This window comes from Vicugna pacos, chromosome 7, assembly GCF_048564905.1.
Source record: "Vicugna pacos chromosome 7, VicPac4, whole genome shotgun sequence".
Taxonomy (NCBI): Eukaryota; Metazoa; Chordata; class Mammalia; order Artiodactyla; family Camelidae; genus Vicugna; species Vicugna pacos.
Genome location: NC_132993.1, coordinates 79,715,728 through 79,740,526, shown reverse-complemented (window position 1 = coordinate 79,740,526; position 24,799 = coordinate 79,715,728). Strand labels below are relative to the sequence as shown.

The window sequence follows — 24,799 nt, the reverse complement described above, 5'->3', positions numbered from 1 at the left end:
TAAACTTCCCAAACACCACCCTCATCATGCTATTCCAACTTGCTCTGCTTAAACCACCCATGTCTCCTTACTTTCTCACTGAACCGATGGTAGCCGGACACCAAAGTCTGTTACTTAGGAAAACATAATGAAATGGAGCTATATGCAAGTAATTCACTAATTAATTCATTGATCCAGTCAGTAAATAATTATTGAGTTCCAAATATGTGCCAGGCAGTGCACTAGGTGCTGGGAACATGTTTATTTAAAAATAAAGATAGGAAACAAACTTATGGCTACCAAAGGGGAAAGTGGTGGTGGTGGGGGAGGGATAAATTAGGAGTTTGGGTTTAGCAGATACAATCTACTATATATAAAATAGATAAATGACAAGGTCTTACTGTATAGCACCGGGAACTATATTTAATATCCTGTAATAACCTATAATGAAAATGAACATATATATGTATAACTGAATCACTATGCTGTATACCAGAAACTAACACAATATTGTTAATCAACTATACTTCAATAAACAAAAGCAAACAGTAGAAAAGAAATTAAACGTGTAAAAACTAAGGAGCTGTCAAAGCAAACATGATCATCTCTTTCTGATTGTTTTGCTAGGATTTATTTACTAATTTTTAATGTATTTTTTTGGTCTTAGCTTGTCTGTCGCTAAGCAATAGCAAAATCAAAGATTCCAAGAAAACATTTAAGAGAAGAGTTTTAAATGGTATATGTTCCCCATTAATTAATTTTTTCCTGTGAATTGGGAAAATGCTGTGACTATTTAATTTTAGCAATAAAACCCTTTGATCCAAATCAGGGCACACTAATTTTGCAGGAGCCAGAGAACTACCATACTGAATCTAAACTACCTCATCTTCATTGCTTCTTCAAATTTGCATATTCCCAAAGATTATATTTCAGGTTGCATTTTCCCTTTATTGTTTAGTACCCCCAGACTTCAAATGTCCATAAATATCCATTGTATGCTGAAGATCTCAGAATATTTATCTCCAGCACCAGCTTTCTCTTAGCTTCAAAACCAAATAACCAGATGTCAGCTGGACATTCTGTTTCAAGTCAATAAGAAAAAAAGATCAATTTCCCAGTAGAAAATAAGTAAAGAGCAGGAGTGGAAAATGCAGAAAACAATCCATAATGGTGAGTAAGTGTATGGAAAATATCAACTCATCAGAAATAAAAAACATACAAGTTAAGACAAAAAGTAAAATACTATTTTTTCTCCAACCAAATTGATGAAATGTTCAAGAAAATTATAATATCTAATGTTTTATGGTAGAAAACTATAGAGATCACATACATAACTCTGAGAAATATAAATTGTGAGCGATGGGATTTACAAACAGACAATGACCAGACTAGATATAGAAACAGAACTGTGACCCACAACCTGCAGCAAACCTGCGCAGGAAATCAACCCCTTATCTATAATAATATCCAGGAAGCCAGGCTGCTATAAGTCAGACTTACAGGAAGTCAGACTGCCATCTTTAATAGCAATCGGGAAGCTGAACAGTAACTTCTGCAACAGTTGGCCCAAAGTGGCTAGGATGTGATTAATAACTGACAGCTTCTCTAATTTTTGTCCCTGCTTCCAACTTAGGACCTGAGAAAGCAAAATATGCACCCACAGCCCATCACACAGCATGCTCCGCCCCCAGTAGCCCACTATGCTTCCCCACGCCAACAGCCTCTCATCAGGGCGCTCCCAAAGCCTCCCCCTTTCCCATCATAAAGCTTTCGCACGCCTCTGCCCACCTTTGAGTTTCTGTCAAGATGACGGTGGTTGACTTCCGTGCTGGAGCAGGTTCTGAATAAACAGCCCTGGTTTTTTTCATTTGGTTGGCTTTGCTTGTTTCTACAGTGGATACCTACCACCCTTCATTAAAGCACCTGCCAAAATTATGCCCAGGGATGTGAGTTAGATATACTCAAAGTATGCATCAGAAAGGGGTTGATTATATAAATTATGGTATTTTCACAGAATGCAATTTTAATGTGCACCATTAAACCATCTTTTAGAACATTTTATAGTGTTACTGGAAAACAACTAAGTGAAGAAAGCAGATGACAAAATTTGATATTTGTCTAAAAACTTTAGACACAGAAAGCAAACAGGGAAGAGAGGGAGAGAGAGAGAGGGCAAATGTATCCAAGAGTCATGATCTGGAGAAGTTGTGAGTCGCAGTTGAATTTATTTTATAATTTTTTGTATTTTTCCAATTATCATGAATATACATTTTTTAATTGAAGTCTAGTCAGTTTACAATGTTTTGTCAGTTTCTGGTGCACGGCATAATGTTTCAGTCATACATGTATTGTTTTGTAGTTAGACAAATGTTCCTTTAAAAAATCTAGTATGGTTGCTTAGGAAAATTACAATAAGCTTTATCTTAAAATAGCATCTGAAATATTAGAAGGTTTCAGTGGTACAGGTTCTGAAAACCCAAACTGCAGAATAAGATGAGGCTTGCCAAAATTGCTAAAGATAAAATAAATATTATTTTAGCTACTGGGAGAGAAAGCTAATTAAAGACAGATTAATATCACGGCTCAGTCAGTAGTATAACGTGGTACAAGTTGGCTTGTCACTGCCTGTCAAGAAAGACCTTTAGACAGAAAAAGCTAGCAAGCTAAGAAGGAATGGAAGCTAAAGATTGGGAAAATAATCTATAAAGCACCATCTAATTAGAAGGGATAAAGGGGTGAATTTTTTTTAACTCATCTTTCCACTATGATGATTTTTCAAGTTTCTGACATTTAGAAGTACTGTCTTATACTGGAAAATGCTGAAGCCCTTCATTATTGTTTAAACAATGAAATAGGTTGTTATCATGAATAAAATGACTAAATTTATTGAGTTTGTAAATGGTTTCAGACCTCTACAACAAACTTACGAGACAGAGCCTTAAAACCAGTGAACCACGCTACAAATATTATAAGGTCTTAGGTCTGGTTTCTGAAAACTATTCACGGAACTAGATCCTACACACTGAGAATGAGACGTTGACTCTTACCTTGACCTCCACAGCCTGAAGGTGGGAGAGCGTGAACTGATGATGAGGAACAAAAAGGAAACAGGTGATTTGTCATAAAATGAAAGACTGTTAGGCTGAATGTTTCTCGAACTTTAATGTCCATACTTATCACCTAGGGGTATTATCTGAATCCAGATGCTTCCTCAGTAAGTCTCTGGAAGGGCCCTAAGCTCTTTGTTTCTAGCAAGTTCCCAGGTAATGATTCTGCTGGTCTGCGGGCCACACTCTGAGGAGCAGGACCTCCTGGATGAGAGAGCCCGTAACTGTCATTTCACGTGAGAAGACTCGGGGCTCGGAGGTCACACGTGAATTTCATCTTGCCCACAGGCACTGTCTGAACCTGGCAGCCTGTAGCGTGCTTTCTTCCTTGAATTCATCTTCCCACATCTGTGTCACTTCACTTTCCAGTCTGTTCAAGAGGAAACAGTAATATCTCCAATACTCATTGAGTCAATACAGTATACTGAATGGGGAACAGATTTGGGGGAATCCAGAGTTTTGCAGGTTGAGGAGCAAAGGAGAATCAGCAGTAAACTTTGACTACATCTTCAATAAGGCCCATCTCACCTTTTTTTTTTTTTTTTTTGAGGAAGAGAAAGAGGCTGAACAATCTGCATTCCAGAAAAGCAGAAAGATCAGGAAGCCTCAGAGTGGATGGCCAGCTTCCAATTCCGCTTGCTTCGGTGGCCCCTGTCCTCCACCAGGAGGGCCCCCAGAGCAGAACCTGTGTGGCAGATGAAAGGAACGTGCCCCTTGGAGAATTTGTGGAGAAGACTCAACCATCATATAAACTTAGGCAGCTCCAGCCTCCAAGAGAAGAAAAGACAGCATATTCAGCCGTGAAATCGGGGAGCAGCAACCCCGGGCTAGAAGCTGATTGTGACTCTAAGACCCTTTCGATAAAAGCTTTTTAGTGATCCCCACTTACAATTCTACCATCAGCACAGGGCCAGGTGACAGTGTGGCCTTGGAGGCCAGAAGGGCTTAGAAGGAAGACTTCCAGCCCAGAAGGAGAGAGAGAGAAGCTAGCTCCTCCCCAGGGTGTGAAGTCCTCAGAATTTTGAGGGTGCACACTTGTTTGTTGGGAAAGAAAAGCAGAATTTGAGAAGAACAAGAACAGGATTTTGCTTGAATTTCAAGGGTTTGAGTTTCCTACTTATTTCCCAGTGTTTAATCACTCTTTCTCTAGAGGTGTTACCTGACTTCTCATCACAGTAGGGTTGAACAATAAAAAACACCTGACCGGGAAGACAGTGATTATAATCCTCTGTTTTCCTTCCTAATCCTGAGCCTGTGTCTTATCAAAGCAGAAGAGATTGTCATTTTGGAGAGGGTATAGTCCTCTAAAAGTTTATGGCTGGGTCTAGCTCCTAATGGAAAAGGGAAAATTATAGTTTGTGAGGAAAGTCAGACAAGGAGAGGGGCCAGGCTTATTTCTTTTTACTGTGGAGACTGGACTGGGGGCTTCCATAGCCTTGTTGGTTGGTACAAGGATCCCTGTGGGACTTGGAGTCAATCACGAGCAGACTTGGAGTCAATCACGAGCAATGTTTGGTTCCAAGCTGTTATGCAAGAGAGGATCTTAGAATTTTGGACTGGAACGGTTGAGTATTGGGTGCTTGACTATGTATACCTAGATACCTTGGAGTTGGTCTGTCTTTTTCCCCGTAACTAAGTGATCAGCAGACTAGAAGATGGACCCCCACCCCCCGCCAAGACTTGGAAGAAGAGGATGGAGCTAAGGCTCTTTCTGCCCTGGGGAGAAGACAAGTGTCTCAGATGATGTCACCCTGGCCATTGAGGAACCACGAGTTGAGAAGGTTACAGCTGCAGACCTGGGAGGAACAGAGTCCTGAGTCCACGACTTCCTACTAGGTCAGAGTCCTTGCAACACAGGGGTCAATAAAGTACTAGGTACCCACCACGTGTTGCCATTTGTGAAGCCCTCTGCCAGTTTCAATCTACTGCACCTGAGCAGAAAGAAGTAAATGCCTGCCTTTGACAGGATACTGCAGATTCCCAAGGATAAGGAAGGAGAGTTCATGACACCCACAAACATGGGGAGGGTTATCATTCATGCTAAGGATGGAAGTAATACAGTAGTTCCACAGATTTTACCGAGGATAAATTTATATTCTATCTTGAATATTTACCTATGGGATATACTCCACAAAAATTTAAACAAATGATTAAACAATTAAAAAAAAATTTCAACGTCCAGATGCCAGAAGAGGAAGCCAACAAAGTAGCATCAAACAGTGGGAGCTAAATATTTTTGAAGTATAAATTGTCTCCGGTTTTCTGTTTCAAAGACTGCTTTATATTTACATAATATACTTATAAAAAAAGACATTTTTAGACTAAGCGGGATTTGGTAACTGCTGAGTCTTCTGCAAATTCAAATCTTAGTTATGTCTTGTACTAGCTTTGTGACTTGTGAGCCAAAATGTTTTCCTCTGTAAATGGTAATAATAATAATAAGGGCTGCTGGGAGGATTAAATGAGATAATTTATGCAATGCTATAAATCCAGGGCCTCATATACAGTGAATATAAATAAATACATAGTAAAAACGGAAACAATAAGACCATCAATAAAATAAATCATAGACTGACAACGGTTATGTTTGGATTCTCCAAAGCACAATTCCACTTAGCTTGGAGAGTCAGCTGAAACGAGGCTCCATAGGTTCATCAGCTGGAAAACACGATTCAGATGCTCCTAAAACCACACTTCCCAGCAGGCACCGGGCTCGGCGTCTCTCTTTCTCTCACTTCCGGGGGTGTCACGTGACTCGCCGGCAGCACCATGGCGGAAGCGGAGGAGCAGGTAAAGCCTGCAACTGCCAGGCTGGGGAAGGCGAGACGAGGGGGAGGCGTTCGCGGGCGGGGAGTGCGGCGTGCGGAGGTCGGGGGCTGCTGCGGGGCGAGGCGGGCCGGCGCGGGGCGGGCGGACGGCGAAAGGCGGTTTCGGGCAGCCGAGAGGCGGGTGGCATGCGGGCTCCAGGACCGCACGCTGGGACGGCGCCCCGACACACCCCCAGCGTTCCCGGGGGCCCTTCCTTTGGCGCTGCCCTTGCGGCCTGTGCTGCGAGAAATTTGGGCTTCAGGGCAGCTTAGGGGGGTCTCCTAGGGACTGACTGCCCGTGAGAGGCGTCAGTGACTTGAGTTTTGAAGTCAGGTGACTGTAATTTACATTCCTTTCCACTCGAAGCGGGACACAGGAGCTGATTTGCCGGAGGGCTAGGAGAGAACCGAGGATGAGTTTGTTTCGGGTCCGTTTCAGTTAGTTACAAAGCTAAGTCATGGTTGCAACCGGCAGTGGTTAAGTGCGTCAACTGCGGAGCGTTAATGTCTAGGCTGCAGTGCTGGTTCTGTCTTTTAGTATGTGACTTTGGGCTAGTTATTTAACTTTTAAATATAAGATGGCTGTGATAATAGTACTGTCCTCGCAGGGTGGTGTAAGATGGGACGAGTTAGCACACAAAGTTAAAGTGTTGAGGAAAAGTTGGGCTCGGTAAAAGTTACGTGAGATTATTTGTTGCTGGCAGGACATCAGATGGCAATGTTCGGTCATGCGGCACTGGAATTAAGAGAAGTTAGTGATGGCACTAGAGTTATTTTCATATGGTTAATAGTGATAGCCAGACAGTAGCTGAAATGACAAAGTAACACCAAGAAGCCTGAAAAAAACGAAGGCCAGAATTGGGGGAAATACCTTAAATTTGCATTTCCAGTGTCTTTTCAGCTTAGCACTGTTTTTCCTTACAAATTAACAGGGCCATCATTTTCCATAATTGCTTCCAAACAGTGACTTGATGGTGAGCTGTTTGGTATCATAATAAGAAATTTATTTAGTTTAATAATTTGTACCATTTGCAACATACTTCACTTACATAATGAAAACTTGCCCCGTGTACATTCGGTGTATGCCAATAAATAAGAAACTTCCCCAGGTGGGAATTGTTTGGGTCATCATTGTGGTAACAGGAGAGTCTCCTAAGTACTACTGGAGCCTCCATTTTCCATTTCAAGCAGCGCAAAGGGAGATGGTCATTAAGCACATGACTCACTGCTGGGTTTAATGATAGGGTGAGATTGGTTTTCACACTGTTCATCTTTTATGTTAAATATCATTTTTTGGTGGTTTGATTTAAAAGCAAAAAATAAAGCTCCTACATGCTTAAAATAGTGTAGTAGAAATGGAGAGAGTTTTTTGTATTTACTACTATTTTGTGCAGATGAGTTTGGCAAAGCTGATATAAAAAGAGACTTAGAAAATTAATGATATAATAAGAATGCTTTGCATTTTTACAGCAGTTTCTAGTTTAAAGAACCCTTTCACCTTGCATTTGGTCCTCACAAAAGAATTCTGTTGGTAAATTTTATTCTGGTACGTAAGTTCAGTTAGGCACCTCTCGTGTTGTCAGCCTTCCAGTGGCTTTCTGTTGCACTCTGAGGAAAAGCCTGAGTCCTTACAATAAACAGTCTTGTTGCCCTACAGCACTTTGCCACACTGCTCCCCAACCCTGTTCTTGGACCTCATTTTCCACTACTCTCTTCCTTTTCTGTCATTCTGCATCAGATATCTTGGCTTTCTTATTCTTTCAACAAGCTAGGCGTGTACCTGCCTCAGGCCCTTTGCACATGCTGCTTCATTTTTTGACCCCAGATATTAACATGGCTTTCCCTCTCAATTCCTGCCTGTCTGTGTCCAAGTGTTATCTTTTTGAGTGAGACTTTCCCTGACTGTTCTTTGAAACCTCCTTCCTGCATTATTTTCTCCTTAGCGCTCATCGCTGTCTAATATATTGTATTTTTAAATCTTTTTTCTGTTTATTTCTGTATTCATTTCTGTATATTTTTTCCTGTAGAACGTAAGCTCCACAATGGCAAGGGTTTGTTCACTGCTGTATGCCTGACGCCTAGAAAAGCGCTTGGCTCTCAACATGTGTTAAATGATCACATTTCACAGATAAGCAAATTGAAATTCAGCCAACTTAAGTAACTTGCTCAGGCTGATGCCTGTAGTAAACCTCTAGTCTTTTGTCTCTAGAGCTTTTTATTTATGTTTATTTCTTAAAAATTTTATTGAAGTGTAGTTGATTTAACAATGTTGGTTTCAGGTGTACAGCAAGGTGATTCAGTTATACATGTACCTACATGTATATTTTTTCTTTTCAGATTCTTTTCCATTATATGTTATGACGCGAAATTGAATATAATTCTCTGTACTATACTGTAGGTCCTTGTTCACCCTGCTTTTTAAAAAATACCTAAGAACCAAATTCTAAATCACTTTTTACTTTGTAAAGTGGAGTTAGTTCTTATCTCCTTAATGAATTTCCTCCAAGTTATTGTTTCACCTGTGATGCGTATCAGCCAGTATATGGTTAGAGCCGGCATTTGTGCCCCAGTGGTGGCAGTGTCATTCTCAAAGAGACCATTAGTCTGTTGTCAGCAGCAGAAAAATGCTAACAAGTTGCTCTTTTTCTTTTTTTATTTTTTTAAAGAAAGCTAGTAAATAATTGTTATCAGTCCATTATAGATGAAGAATGGTTAGACTTTTCTCCCTTTGCTTGATTTGTGCATTTTTTATTTCACATAGGAAGCCATTAAAATCTGACCAAGGTAGTAGGCCTTTACTATTTAGTTTTTTGAAGGCTTAAAGTGCACAAAAGTCGTGTTAAATAAATGTGCTAATTGTTCCGTTTTGCTTCTTTGAACCATTTAGACATCATTATGCCTCCCTGAATGCTTTAAGAACCAAGATGGGTATTAACATTAACTATGATGAACAGCTTGGGGCAAAGGAAAATTTTTTCCCTTGGCACTGTGTACCGCCAATGCAAACAGCCCTCCAAGGTGAACAAGACAAAGCTAAACCTGTCCTCTTGACTTTTCTGAGCATCACATTTTTGGTGGTTGCCCTCTTACCCTCCTTAATTTTAGGAAGAACCAAAATAGTGAGCTCTGTCCTGAGTTAACACAGCAGAAAAGAATCCACAGACTCTCAAACTGAAAATCACTTTTTGGACATGGATGGACATTTTTTTTAAAAAAGTCATTGAGAAATCCTTGTCTATGCTGAGTATGATTAAGGTTTTTAGTGAAAATTACTACATATGTATTATATAGTTCCCAGAAAGAACTAGTACCTGGCATTGTGCCTGGAAATCTAACAGTTCCTTTTACCCAGCTCCAAAATGATTTATACTTGACCTTCATAATCATGGATAGATACCCAACAGTATTTGTCCATACCTCTCTCTGAACAGCAGAAGTCTGGTTGCTTCTGTATTCGTCTTATTTCTCCTGCAGTTTGCTGAGTCCTCAGGATTAAGGACAGAGCTTACTTATGTCTGTATCTCTCACAGCGCCAGTGCTTTCCAGGTACTCGGTGCTTAATAAAACGTTTAAATGGATTTATTAGGGGGAGAATAGCCTTCTGAATTGAAAATGTCAAATTGTTTTACGTTAGGTTAGGTAGAATTTGTGTTAACTTGTTTTATCTTACTTGAAACTTTTGAAAGTTACTAATTCACATGAGTTGTAGATTACACTTCTCGTATTCCTGACTTTGCCAGCTCCTTTTGGTAACCTTTTCATCTTTCCTGCCAACCAGCAGCGAACCCGGTCTGTTAAAAGATTTGGTCACTCAGACCATCTATTCCTTGACCAGATAGGAGAGTTCCTACTTTGAATTTCCCCCTACATCTGAGAAATTAGGGACATTCTGTCTATATCAGAGAGCATTTTAAGGATTATCAGAAGGTACATTCATGAACATGTATACCCCCATGTGATTATGCGCTGTGTATAAAATAAAAATCAAATCAACAAATATTTGAGAGCCGCAGTTTTCTTGCCTGTAGGTTGGGAATTTTAGTCACCAGGACTGTTGTATGAGATGAGATAAAGTATGTTTGAGTGCTGGGCCAAAGTGGTTGGCTTGTGAATAGGACAGTGATTTATCACTCAAACTTGGGCTTGCTTAAGTGTGCAGAGTTCTCTTTTCATATATTTTGGTCAAGACAGATCTTTTAAAAGCGACTTTCCTAATAACTGAATGAAAAACAAAGCCTTGAACAAGAACTTGCAGGATGAGAGAAACTTTGAGATGGCCCACTCTTTATACATCACGTAACTATAGCATAGTCACAAATTAGTTTAGCTGAAAGTGCTTATTACCTTGTGAGTTTTTCCTCTCGTCTTCCTCTGCGTTGGTTGGCTGGAGGCTGACGTCACTAGAGGGGCTTGATGAGTGAATGATGTTAAAAGGTAAGAGACCAGGCTCATTCCTGGAGGTAGCCATGCATTCATTGCTTTGGTAGCTTTGTGGAAAGAAGTGTAATTTTTTTGAGGCCACAACTGGGCTTGGGAGGTCCTGAGGGTAAGTCTCAGCATGTCCTGGAGTGAAAGTTCTCGATTGATACCAGTAGCCACAGGAGGCTGCTCCGAGATCCTGGTTTTTCTGGGAGTCCCAGGTTTCTGAGATGTGCATGCCGTGAGGTATCAGATTCTGCCGCTGCATGGTTTTTGGTGGGGAACGCAAGTGTGATTTGGTTTTGAGTTTTTGGATTGAAATTGCTAGGGGGAGACTTAACATTTTTGTTTTAATGAAGCATGCAAGTGGGACATTTGCCCTTATCCACCATGTGCCTATGTGAATGGATTCCAGTGTAGGAAAAATTTTTCCTTAGATTTAATGTAATTTTTTGAAAAGAATAGTCAAGTGTTCTTGTAGAGTTTGAGAGGTAGGAGGAACTAGGAATCTAGCTGTGGCTTAGTGGCTCAGTGGGCAAAGCCTTGTTTCGTTGAGCTAATAACTTAAAGTGCAGGAGCTATCAGGGACGGAAGGGATGCTAGAAGTCATTGAAGTTCAACCTCTAAGCCTCAGTGTTTTTCCTCACAGATCTTTGGGAAATATCAGGATGCTCCGTGTAAAACGTTTAGCGTCATGAGAAATACATAATAGACGTCCGGTAAAGACGTCGGAATAGTGACTATTAGTATTAAGCAGACTGCGTCCGTGTCCAAAATAGATAGATCAGGTTGGTAGATGGACAAAACCAGGAACTGGGGATGGTTAGCGCAATTTAGAAGGGTTGGCATGTTACATTTCATTAACTATTTGGAGAACTGTCAAGCAGTAGAATTGGATTTTTTAGGGGTCGTATTAGGGCTAAGGACAAAAAGTTATCATGGAGATATTGTAGCTCCACATGAATAAAGACTTTCTAATACTTAGATTACCGTGAAACTAAACATGCTGCCTTGGGATGGAGAGGAGATCCTCATATTCATCGTGGCTAATGACTTAACTATAATAAAATTCTTGGTTACAAGTAACATGCCCATTTTACCGATGAACTTTGAGAGCAGTGACTGTTATCCACAAGGCTGTTCTGGAAGCAGCCTGAGTTTTTAATTTCTCCCCTCTCTGATTTTCGAGGCATGAAATTAACATATTTTCAAACACCCGATTTGTGTTCATCCTGCAATCCAATGTACATTTTGTGCATTGGGTGATACAAGCACCCAGCTTTCTTAACAATGTTCCATGTTTTTTGTCCTGAAAAAATATTAGTTGTATCTAAAATGTCCTTGCCCCATTGTTTGTTTTTTTTTCCCATCTGGTGGATTGTTACAGAATGCCGAATGCCCCCATTGGGTGTCAGCACATTAGTTGTAACCTTTTATTGCTGTTGCTATCTATAGGCACGTTAAGTAAATCTTCATTTTGCTGACCTCTTTGAGGATGCATGGCATCAGCAGATTCTCTCTTTCAGTGGACAGGTGAGAGATTAGCAGGATCAAGTCCATTTTTTTCCCTCCCCCTTTTTCCTTTGTTTTCTCCAGAGCAGCAAGATTCATCCTCTAGCAAGAGGGGAACTGTGTTAAATGGCAGAATTTGTCTTCCGGTTAATGGTTTAAAGAGGGGATGTAAATTACACCGCTCGTTTGCAGGGTGCCTGATAGGTACCACCCTAGGGGGAATTCTTTTGTAAAAGCTGTTTAAACCAGACGATCGTTTTGACTCAGCCAGATTAATAGTATAATAATTAAGAGCACAAGAGCTTTGCAGTATAAACACTGGCTCAGAGATAATTTGAGACGGTATTTTCCTCTTTCCTTCTGAGATCAGTAAGGCTGCTTTGCCAGACGGATTTCCGTCTTTTGTAACGGAAAAGCCTTCCGTGTACTCACATGACAAGTTCCTGGGGTCATTTGTTAACCTGCTGACCCCTCGAGCGAGGTCAGCAGGAGCAGTGGGTCCCTGTGGCCCAAGAGTGGCCATCTCAGCCCTGCAGGGTGTGGAGAAGTTGTAGGAGCCTACAGGAGTTGGACCGTGTGGATTTCTTTAAAGTGTAGTTGCCAGTTACCTCCAAAAAGGACAAATGGGTTCTGGTGGTGGGGACATGAGGACTCTTTTTCCTTGAAGATATTTTTTCTTCTTGTGTCATGGATTCTGACAGTTTTTCTCTATGCTTTGTAGGAAACCGGGTCTCTCGAGGAATCTACAGATGAGTCTGAGGTAAGGTGGTGATTCAGGAGCCTGGAGATTTCTAGCTAACCACATTATCTCAAGTTGATTGTGCCTTGCTAAATGCAACATTCCTCGGGGGGTAAAGTAGAGCCACATGATCGAGCCTTGGGGAAGAACTGGTTGTCTTTGAAAATACTAAATGGATTAGCTTTAAAAATAAAAGGAAAAGGAACAAAAAGGTTTTTCCTCATTTTGAACAATATTTTAACCTGGAGCATGTTGGCAGTGAGGAAATTGAGGAAATTGATGCAAAGTTTACAAACTGATCTGGACACTTTAAAAACCCATTTTTAAAAATAACCACTGTAAGGTCTGCAGTATTTATTCTTAAAAGAATATGGCATGCTCATTGGTATAATTTCTGAATCATTGAAAGTACAGTTTATTTCATAGAACAGACAAACAAGGGCCTACTGTACAGCACAGGGAACTGTATTCAATTTCTTATAATAAGATATAATGGAAAAGAATCTGAAAAGAAAATACATATGTATGTGTATATGTGTAACTGAATCACTTTGCTGTACACCTGAAACTAACATTGTAAATCAACTATACTTCAATACAAAATATAATTTAAAAAAGAAAGTATAGCTTACTTCATAAAATAAAAAGGAAAGTACCTTAAAAACTCTTAGGAAGCTCATTTGTTTTAAAGATCGAATTTTAAGGAGAAAAAGTAGTATGTAAGAGAAGGCTTTTTAAAAAATTTCTTTTCAAGGTTGTGCCTAAAAAATAAGTTTAAGCATAACACTGATTAATTAGCTCATTAATGTTATAGATGGACTCAGTAATAATTACATTTTTTTCCTTTTAGTGTTTCCTTTGGCTCAGAGGAATGTAAGAGTGATTATGATAATCTTTTGGAAATCCACAGCAATGTGACTGTAGCTAATATGATCTATTAAATTTGGGTTGATACTGCAGATAGTTACAGTTTGCTTTTGGGGGAAAATGTTGTGTTTACACATATTCCTCTGGAGACCATCTTACAGACTATGTCAACATGCATTTGTAGTTTGGCTATAGAGTTGTGGTTCCTAATCTTCTGTCTGCTAAGGATCTCTGAATTAGGCTTTAGGGCCCCTGGTAAGGCTTTACTGAATTTGCTTAAAGACAGGATAGAATAGTTGTTGATTTTTAACAAAATGTTAAAAGCATTTCAGATCACCATTCTTATTTTTGGAAAGCTCCCCTTAACTGAGAACCCCGTGTTCTCGGGATCACTGGTTCAGAATCCCGCAGAACGAGAGCCCTGTCCACAAATTGCACTTCAGAAGTGAGAAGGATGCTGACAACCACCTGAATCTGAATCTTTCCACACATCCTTCAGATCCTAAACGGATCCACAAGAAAGGCAAACAGAAGGATGTGTGAACTCCAGCCTCCAGCATAATTAGGAAGCAAGGAGTACTGTACACTTCAGTGTAAGTGGGGAAATAAATATCCGAAATTACTAGAGCCAGCTCCAGAGGGATGGAAATGAGGACAGTACAGCTGGCAGCTGAGCCCCAGGGCTGGCAGAACACAGAGGAAACTCACTCTCAGGAGGGAGGGGGCCCCACCCTGAACAGGGAAGTTGCAAGAACAGATCTGACACTAGTGGATCTGAGCACTGGCTATTGGAGAATTGAAAGGAAGGGGTTTGAAAATGCATGAAACCAGGGGTGACACTGTTGGGACGAGGTTGTTCCTGAAGAGAAGGGGGAGGCATTCCCCGGAGGCCTGGTGGTGAAGGGAAAAAGAAAAAATCTGGAAAATTAAGGGTGCTTCGAAACAAACAGTATCATAAAAGCAGGAGATTGACCTAATTTTCTCACCCCACCACCAACAAAGGATGCCACTTATGAAAGAAAATGCATTTCATTTACCATTGTAACTAAGAAACCTAGTAACCCCCCGCCAAGGACCTCACCCCTCCATGGGAGCAACTATTGATGCGTCCAGGGGAATCTAAGACAGTTAAAAATGTCCTGAAATGGCAGGTAACATCCATACAAAACTCCTAGAGGAAAAAAACCAAAGTGAGAATCAAACCTTTTCAAAGAGAACACCCAGTGTAATGCTCCATTGTGAGTTAAACAAGCATTTGCAGATATGAAAAACTATCTTAAACCATCTTAAATTATCTTGGAAATTTAGAATCTCCAAATAGAAATGGACAAAAAACTGAGAAGTTAAGGAATAAGAGTTGGCTACACTCAGGAAAGAAATAGAAGGAAAAGATACTTTGAAGTGGAGGAAACTGAGATGCGAAAAGTAGCCTGACTGTCCAATCTTGTAGCGGCTTCGTGGGAGGAATGGGTCCAGACTCCAGTCCCCAGACTCTGGGCTCTTTCGGTCATCTTGCCTTCCAGGCCTGGTGCCGTCTGCTCAGGATGGTACCTCGGGTTCCTTCTCTGCTATGACATGGGGCATAGCACTCAGCCCTTCTATTCTTCAGTTTCTTCATGTTGATTAGAGAAGATTGGTATTTAGCGGCTTGCACGTGGGATGCACTCTGAATACTAGTGATGCTCTGCTTATATTTTAGATACTTGGCAGGTAGCTAATTTTACAGCCTGATGCTTCTACCTGAGGACTTGGAGAGGCTCCGCAGTGGCTCTAGGAAAGTGGTTACCCTCCCAGATATCACTGATTCTGATGAGTTGATAGACAAGCAAAGTAGTCAGGCTGGTGCTAGAGCTGAGTTTAAACTTGCAGGTATAATGAGTTGGTTTACATTCCAGTCTTTGGTGAAGTTTTTCTTGGGTGTTCAGGATTGATATTGTGAAACCCTGCTTGGTTGCCAAAGAATCTTTCCTCTTCCTTCTCTCTTCTTCCCATTAGGTTTTATAACTGTTAATTAAGCTTTCTCAGGGCAGGCATTTCCTTTAGGTACATACACCTCTTTATTCAGGTGCTCAGATGATTTCTGTTTTTTTGAACAGCAATATTTAGTGTTTTCAACCATGTATTATATAAGTTTATTTTTGTATCACTTTATGAAATGCTGCATTTCATATAAACGGGGCTTTGTGTGTGTGTGTGTGCGCGCTCATTAGGGCTTACTTTATTTGCTTTGATACGCTTTTTTTTCACATTTCTTTTTTTTACTCAGTTATAGTCAGTTTACAATGTTGTGTCAGTTTCTGGTGTACAGCACAATTCTTCAGTCATACATGAACATACATATATTTGTTTTCATATTCCTTTTCACCGTGAGCTACTGCAAGATATTGAATATATTTCCCTGTGCTATAAACTTGTTTATCTGTTTTATATATACCTCTCAGTATCTGCAAATCTCGAACTCCCAGTTTATCCCTTCCCACCTCCTTACCCCTGGCAACCACAAGTCTGTATTATGTGTCTGTGAGTCTTAAATGGGGCTTTTATATCAGAAGGACCATGTGTTAGGTTTTTCTGAAGTTCTTATTTTTAAATTTTTGATTAATTTTTAATTTTAACATTTTTAATTGTGGTAAAACGGACATAACATAAAATGTACCATTGTAACCATTTTTAAGTATACAGTTCAGTATCGTTAAGTATATTCACATGTTGGGTAGCTTGTCTCCAGAGCTCTTTCATTTTGCAGAACTGAAACACTGTACCCATTCTCCTTCCCCTCAGTGGCTGGCAACCACCTTTCTACTTTCTCTTTCTGAATTTGACTATTCTGGGTATGTCATATAAGTGGAATCATGTAGTATTTGTCTTTTCATGACTAGCTTGCTTCACATAGCATAATGTCTTCAAGGTTCATCTCTTTTGTCACGTGTCAGAATTTCCTTCCTTTTTAAAAGACTGAATAGTACTCCATTGCATGTACCTATCACATTTTATTTATCCATTCGTTCATCAATGAACACCCAGATTGCTTCCACCTTTTGGCTGCTGTGAACAGTGCTAAAGTGAACATGGTTATACAAATATCTCTTTGAGACCCTGCTTCCAGTTCTTTTGGATTTATACCCAAAAGCAAGAATTGCTGGATCACATACTAATTCTATTTTTATATTTCTGAAGAACCACTCTACTGTTTTTCATAGTAGTCGCACCAGTTTACATTCCCACCAGCTGTGCACGGGAGTTCCAGTTTCTCCACATCCCCATCAGCACTTGTTATTTTCCTTTTTGTTTTTGATAGTAGCCATTCTGACAAGTGTGAGCTGATATCTTATTATGGTTTTATTTGCATTTCCCTACTGATTAGTGATGTTAAGCATCTTTTCATTTGCTTCTTTGCCATTTGTATATCTTTGGAGAAGTATGTTTAAGACTTTGCCCATTTTTTAATCAAGGCTTTTTTTTGAGTTGAGTTCTTTATATATTCTGGGTATTAACCCTTTCTCAGGTATAGGTATGAATATCAGATAGATATCTGGATGTTAACCAGCGTTCATCTATATCAGGTAGATATAGGTACAACCCAATAACCAGTGGATAGGATGAATAGATAGAGGAATAGATAGATGAGTACATATAGATCTGTAGAGTAGAGTTATATGTTATCTATCCATATCTCTCTATATAAAGAATATAAATAATACATGTAAAGAATATATTTTAATATATCTATATCTGTGTATCCCTTTTTAATTATGTGATTTGCAAATATTTAAAAATTTTTTTCTCATTCCATAGATTGCTTTTGACTCCGTTGAGTGTATCTTTATTTTTAATGGTTCAAAGATAAATTTACTTTTTTTAAAATTAATTTTTTGAAATGTTTTTATTGAAGTATAGTCAGTTTACACTGTTGTGTCAATTTCTGGTGTACAGCACAATGTTTCAGTTATATAGGAACATACATATACTTGCTTTCATATTTTTCACCATAAGTTACTACAAAATATTGAATATAGTTCCCTGTGCTATACAGTATAAACTTGTTGTTTATCTATTTTATATATAATAGTTAGTATCTGCAAATCTCAAACTCCCAATTTATCCCTTCCCATCCCCTTCCCCCCTGGTAATCATAAGTTTGTTTTCTATGTCTGTGAGTCTATTTCTGTTTTGTAAATAAGTTCGTCTTTTTTTTTTTTTTTTTTGATTCCACATATGAGTGATGTCATATGGTATTTTTCTTTCTCTTTCTGGCTTCACTTAGAATGACATTCTCCAGGTCCATCCATGTGGCTGCAAATGGCATTATTTTATTCTTTCTTATGGCTCAGTAGTATTCCATTGTATAAATATACCACAGCTTCTTTATCTAGTCCTCTGTTGATGGGCATTGAGGTTGTTTCCATGTCTTGGCTGTTGTGAGTGTATCTTTTGATAGAGGTGTTTAATTTTGATGTAGTCTGATTTATCTATTTTTACTTTTGTTTCTTGTACTTTTGATATCATATCCAAGAAATCATTGCCAAGTTCAATGTCACAAAGCTTCCCCTTGTTTTCTTCAAAATTCTTACTTTAATATGTATTTGAGAAAAGAATTTTGAATGCTCAAAATTGTCCATGTTTTTCATTAATCTTGAATACTGCAGCCAAACGAAATGAAATTGCTGTGAGTAGTATAATTTAAATGCTTGAAAATGGTGTTCATGTCAGGATGTAAAACTTTAAGAATTGTAACTTGTTCTTTGCATTTCAAGTAGAAATTCAGAACCATATGACACCCAAGATAGTAAATAATGTTATTTAATAAGCTCCATAGTTAAGGATCTTGCATTTTTGTTAGTACTTAATTAATCATGGCAAATTTTGTAGGATAACTAAACTGGTCATCACATCTAGGACTTTTTGTTAATTGAGGTACTGGGGTTTGAACCCAGGACCTCATGCATGCTCAGCATGTGCTCTTCCACTGAGCTATACCCACCGCCAACCTAGGTTTTTTGTTTTTAATATAGCTTCTACTGTTTTTTTTTTTTCATGCCTTGATATGATGAGCCAGACTATTTCTTCGATGGTATTTCTCTTGAAGAGCATGACAAAGAAGTGTGTCATCTTCAAAAGGGTTTCATTCCCGTTTTGAAGCTCTAAGATCTACCTTGTCAGCACTTCGGGCTGGCTGCTGCTGCTGCGTATAGGTGTAGCAGAGTGCTGTGGGAACAGAGTGAATGGGTAGTCAGGATCAGTTTCATTAGCAGTTTTCAAATCTATTGGGTGTAAGATAAGCTTAGGGATACATGGTACAACATGCGGAATTTAGCTAATATTTTGTAATAACTAAATGGAAAGGAATCTTTAAAAATTGTATAAAAATTAAGGAAAGATTTCTAATGGAAGATGAGCTGGACAGAGAGGCTGGACAGGTCCCTGGGAAGGAGGGAACATAGGTGCAGAGGCCGGGTTGTGGAAGCGCATGCACGCCCAGCCGGCTGTGATGTGCTCTGTGTGGCTGGAGCACAGGAGGAAGCTGGGGACGTGAGGTTAGACTAGCAAACCAGGGTAAGAGTGAGAAGCTGCCCGTGTGCCTAACCTGACAGTTTGGACTTGACCCTGTGGACATGGCAGTGGGGCGGAGGGTCGGCAGCCGAAGCCTTGATTGTTAGGGGCCGGGATAGGGGCTGGTGACAATGAGCTGGAGGGAGAAACCCATGGCAGGCAGTTCCCGTGGAAGTCCCCATTAGAGACAGGGACAGGGGCCTGGGCGAAGAAGACCAAGAGGAAACACTTCTGAAGTTCAAGGAGCAGGAAGTGTGGGGTGGTTTGTGGGAGATGAGCTAGATGGGAGAGTCAAGAAGATTGCCGAAGTATCTAGCTTAGCTGTGTTGTAGGAAGCAGGAAACTCCACTGTTAGAGAGTTAGAGAAAAAGAATTCTAAGCCTAAAAGTCAGTACCTCTATATTCAGATGATTTTTTTCCTTCTCAAAGGTGATTCTTTTATTTATTTATTTTTGTACATATATATTTTTATTGAAGTCTAGTCAGTTTACAAGGTTGTGTCAGTTTCTGGTGTACAGCACAGTGCTTCAGTCATACATAAACATACATATATTCATTTCCATATTCTTTTTCACCATAAGTTACTACAAGATATTGAATAGGGTTCCCTGTGCTCTGTAGTATGAACTTGTTTATCTCTTTTGTACGTATTAGTTGGTACCTGCAAATAAAGGTGGTACTTCTTCATCCATTGGTGACTCCTTTTATAATGGGCTTGTTCTGGCTGAAACAAATAATAAGCTTTCATATAATGTATATCTTTAAACAAGAGCAAGTCAGCAAACTAATATCTGGGATTTTATCTTATTTTTAAAATCCTGCAGGTCACTGCTTGTAGACGAAGGTTCTGAGTGCTCCCTGGAGCAAAGATGGCATCGTGAAATGAGCACAGTGTTGGGAATTTATTTTGATAATGAGGATCATTACAAAAGCAAACATTTTCAGTGTAGGAAACAGTGCTTCAATATAGTAATCAGCCCTTTTGCTTCTGTTTTTAAGATGAAGAGACGAGGCTTACGAGTGTTTAGTTAACTTGCCCAGGGTCACCTGGCTTGTAAATCGATTTGAATAAGCAGTTTGACTCCAAAGCCTGGTCTTAGGAGCCTCAGTTATGTTACCTCTGACTTCACTGTGACCAATCTAACTTTATGCCAGACTCTTCCTCTATGTACTTTTGTAGAACTGGACAGGACTTAAAAAACAAAATCTTCCTTGAAACTCCTGCCTATGTATAAAATGATATTTTGGGTGGTGTTACAGATTGTGGCTTATTCAACTAATAGGATAAGATACCAGTATCAGACTTGCTTTCTGTTCTGGGAAATAGAGGATTGCTAGCTAATTTACATATGACAATAATTCTGATAAAACTTCTGTTTTATCATAAAATAAATACTGTTATTTATTTACAAACTAATCATTATAAACATACTTAGAAAATATTTATAAAATTATATTAGTTGTAAGTTATATCATCTTTGAAAAGTATATCCTTGTCTGTGCAGAAATTGAGCTGCAAGAGTGTTCAATACAACTTTGATAGTATAAAAATTTGGAGATAGGCTAAATACCTAGAAATAAGAAATTGTATTCTCTTTTAAATTGAGAAAAGCTTTGTTCAAAATTGCCATTTAGAGCGGGTATTGGCAAGCTCTTTTTGTAAATGTCTAGATGGTAAATACTTAAGCTTTACCATCAAAGAGGTAATATTGAAGATATTAAGTAGGTATGTAACTGTATAAAATGTAAAAACCCTTCTTTCTTTGTGGGTTGTACCAAAACAGGCTGGATTTGGCCGTGGGCTGTAGCTTGCTGATTCCTGATTTAGAGTGTAATCCTGTTTCTCCGCACTCTCCAAAGTCCACATATGAGCACAGGAAAAAAAAAAAAGACTCCAAGACCATGTTATCCCTGGGTCATGTGATTCTTATTTTATTTACTATCATCTGCTTTCATTTTCTAAATTTTTCATAACAAGTATGCATTACTTATATACTTAGCAAAATAATACAGTTAATACTTTTTTTTTTTTTACAAAACATTCATCTCTGTACTTATTACAGTAGTCGATGTTACGATGTTAACAGAGCTTTGGGTTGCAGGGCTATGGAACCCAGAGTGGAATTACATGTCCTTCCTTCCCTACCTCAGACTCTAACAGGGGGATTAGGGAAAAGCTTTGCTTTATTTCCTGGCCTCTTTTTTTTTATCGAAGATTTTATATAAATCCAAAATTGTTTTCAATAAACATTTTTTTCTTGAGATTTTTAAAAAAAGTTAAACATTTTGAGATAATTACAAATCCACATGCAGCTATAAGAAATAGCACGGAGAGATTCTTTATACCCTTTGGCTAGTTCCCAAGGGGTCACATCTTGCATAACTCTAATACATCACAACCAGGATGTAAAGTGATAGGGGATTGATATTGATATAATCTGTGGACCTTATTCAGACTTCACCAGCTTTGTATGCATTCTTTTGCATGCCTGTGTGTGTATTTGGTTATATGCACTTTTGTCACATGAAGATCCGTGTGACCACCAGTGCAGTCTAGATACAGAACAGTTTCCTCACAAGATGAAGAACAGATTCCCTTGTGCTGCCCTTTATAGTCACAGCCACTCCCTCCCCCATCCCCCCCCCACCCCGTCGTTTGTCATTTCAAGCATATTATATGAATGGAGCCATATAGTGTGTTGACCTTTTAAAATTGACTTTTTTATACTCTGCCACGCTTGTCTTTTAATTGGTATGGTTAGACCATTCACATTTAAGGTACTTATTGACACATTAGGGCTTAAGTCTGCCATTTTTTTTGTTTTCTGTTTGTTTCCTTTGTTTTTAATTTCTCTTGTTTTTCTTTTCTTCCCTTTCAGTGAGTTGCTTGAATATTTTTCTGGGATTCCATATTGATTTATTTGTAGTGTTTTTGAGTATATTACTTTGTATGTTTTTCTGAATGGTTGCTCTAGGTGTTAAAATATGCATGCATAACTGATCAGTCTCCTGGTATCCACAACGTCTTACTACTTCTAGTCACATGTGGAAGCCTTCTGTTTATGTCCCTTTACCCTTCCCATTTTTTAAATACAATTGTCTTACGTATTTACTTTACATTCATTGAGCACCACATCAGTTGGTATTAAACTTTTTAATTCAGCCATCAAATACGACTTAAGAGACTCATGAAAAGGGAGTTACTATACTTACTCCTATTTTCATTCACTTTTATGTTTACTTTTTAAAGTTCTAAGCCTTTCTGTTATCTTCTGTCTTCTGGTCCTTTTTGTTTAGAAAACTTCGTTTAGCCCATTCTTTAGGGTGAGGTTTGCAAGCCACAGATTCTCTTAGGTTTTCTTCATCTGAGAAGGTCTTTATTTCCCTTTCATTCTTGAGGGATATTTTCCCCAGATACAACATTCGTGGTTGACAGTTCTTGTTTTTCAGAACCTGAGAAATTATGTGCCACTCCTTTTAGCCTCTGTCATTTCAAATGAGAAATCTATTGTCATCTGAATTAGCACTCCGCTATAAGTAGCGTGTCATGTTTCCCTGGCTATGTGCAAGATTTTTTTTTCTTTACTTTTGTTTTGTGAAGTTTAATTATGATGTCTCTTGGTGTGGATTTCTTTGGTTTCTCGTCTTTGGAATTTGCTCAGCTGATTGAATCTGTGGGTTTATGTCCGTCATCAAATTTGGAAACATTTCAACCATTGTTTCTTCAGATCCTTTTTCAGTTCCACTTTCTTCTCCTTCTGAGACTTCGATAATATGAATGTTAGCTCTTTTGTTACTGTTCCGCAGGTCCCTGAGGCTGTTCATTTTCTTCAGTTTTCTCTCTGTTGTTTAGATAGGTAAATTCTATTGATCTGTCCCTAAGTTCATGGATTTTGTCCTTATCATCTCTACAGTGGAGTCCAACCCATGAGATATTTCTTTTGGATGCTGTTTTTTCCTTCCACTTCTAAAGTTTCCATATGTTAAATAGCTTCTGTTCCTTTGCCAAAATAGCCTATTGTTTCATTTGTTTCAAGAGACTTTATAATTGCTTGTTGAAGCAATTTCATGATGGCTGTTCCAAACTCCTTGCCTGATAATTCCAACATCTGATTCATTTTGTTCTTACACATTTTAATGGCAGATTTAAATCGTGAAGAATCCTCAATTACTTCCATTTTTTCAGATTCACTTCTTATTGCCATGTGTTGTGCTCAGTGCTTTACATGATTATTTCATTGAATTTGGACCTCAGTCCCATTAAGTCTGCCTAATGTAACTGTTTGTAGTTACTGTAGTAACTGTTTGTTACTACAGACAATTCCAAAATTGTAGTGGCTTCACACAGCACAGATTTATTTCTGAATAGAATCAGTGGTGCAGGGAGGGGAAGTTAAGGCCTTAAACCATACAGGAATGTCATCGTCTTCCATAAAGTCTTTCCTGTTTGTGGACCAGGTACAATGTGCTGTGGAATACTTTGGTCATAGGGCTGAAAACTGAAGCAGTTCTGCTTCATGGAGATTTGTACTTTTTTTAAACCCTGCTTTGAATAGGTTCTTGGTGTACTGTTTATTTAGAAGTATATTCTACCTTTCTAGAGTTTAGTGGATTGTACAAAGAACTTTGCAATAGAAGCACCAAATTGTTAGTCTGACATTTCAAGATTAAATTTGCACCGCAAAGAGGAGAATACAAGGGGAAAACCATCAGGCTAAAGCAGGGCGGCAAGGAAAGAGAAGAGCACCAAATGGGAAGTGACAGGTTGTGAGGTCTGCTTTCTGCAGGTAAGGGTTCTAGCGACCTTTTGTTATTCATGAATGCAGCTAACTCGTTAAACTAAGGCTTACTCTGCCGATAGGGTGTTCTTTTGCCGCAAGGATTTCGTGTAAATCACATTGCCTGGGCCATGGCATGTAAGAAGAGAAAGTTAATTGGTGTCAATCGTACCTTCATCCTTTTTGTTTCCGTTATTAATAAACATGCCTCCTAAGTGATGCCCGTTCAGATCTGGCTTAGTTCTTGTAAATATCATACTTAGGAGGCCTTGAATATCTTAGCTGTATTAATTTTAATAAACCAAGAGGACTAACAGATAGCTGCACCTATTTAAAATAAACCTATATGCAGTTTATGTTGAATGAGAAATTAATTTTAAAGTGCACCTTCTGGGTGCATCAGCCACAAGGAGAATTCTTTTCCAGTTTTGTTAAAATGAAAACCAGTCTTTGCGGACATTCAGGAGATAGCTTTTTTAAAATCAGTAAATGCATCCCACAAAAATAATTTATTTTACCTGGTGGGTAGAACATTGTGAATCATTTATTGAAACTTAAATGGATTCTTTACATCTATTAATTTTAATAAACAAATTTATAGCAACCAGTAACTAAAATGGTACCTTGTCATGAGATTGATTGCTGAGAAGAATGGAGCACGGGGTTATAATATTATATCCTTCGAAGCAGCCCGTGGATTAAAATTTTGCTTTTTCATTTAATGAGCTATTAATATTAACAGGTTCTGCTGATTATTACATCATTCAGGCAAGGATAAACATTCCCTTTGAAGCATATATTATAAAAATTATATGTTTGGAAACTTAATAGAAACTTTCTAGATGCCGGATTTGTGAACCTGCATTTCTGCCACTTGTTAAGAGATTGAGAAGATGAACATGACTCTTTCTGGTATGATATACATCTGAACAGAATTTATAATCTCAATAACCTAGGAGAAAAATTATTTTAGGCAGCCCAAGATGGACTGATTATTTATTCAACCAGTATTTGTTGAATACTGTTACGTTTTTGGTGCTA

The 24,799-nt window shown here is 38.8% G+C and overlaps 1 protein-coding gene across 1 annotated transcript in view; it reads left to right on the top strand.

Moving 5' to 3' along the window:
- Positions 1–5,801: 5,801 nt before the first annotated feature.
- Positions 5,802–24,799, top strand: part of VPS41 (VPS41 subunit of HOPS complex) — a 176,779-nt gene continuing 157,781 nt past the window's right edge. Inside the window, exons 1-2 of the mRNA XM_072965234.1 lie at positions 5,802–5,876; positions 12,546–12,584. Coding sequence (XP_072821335.1) covers positions 5,856–5,876; positions 12,546–12,584 — 60 coding nt within the window. The 5' untranslated portion in view covers positions 5,802–5,855. The remainder of the gene's footprint in view (positions 5,877–12,545; positions 12,585–24,799) is intronic.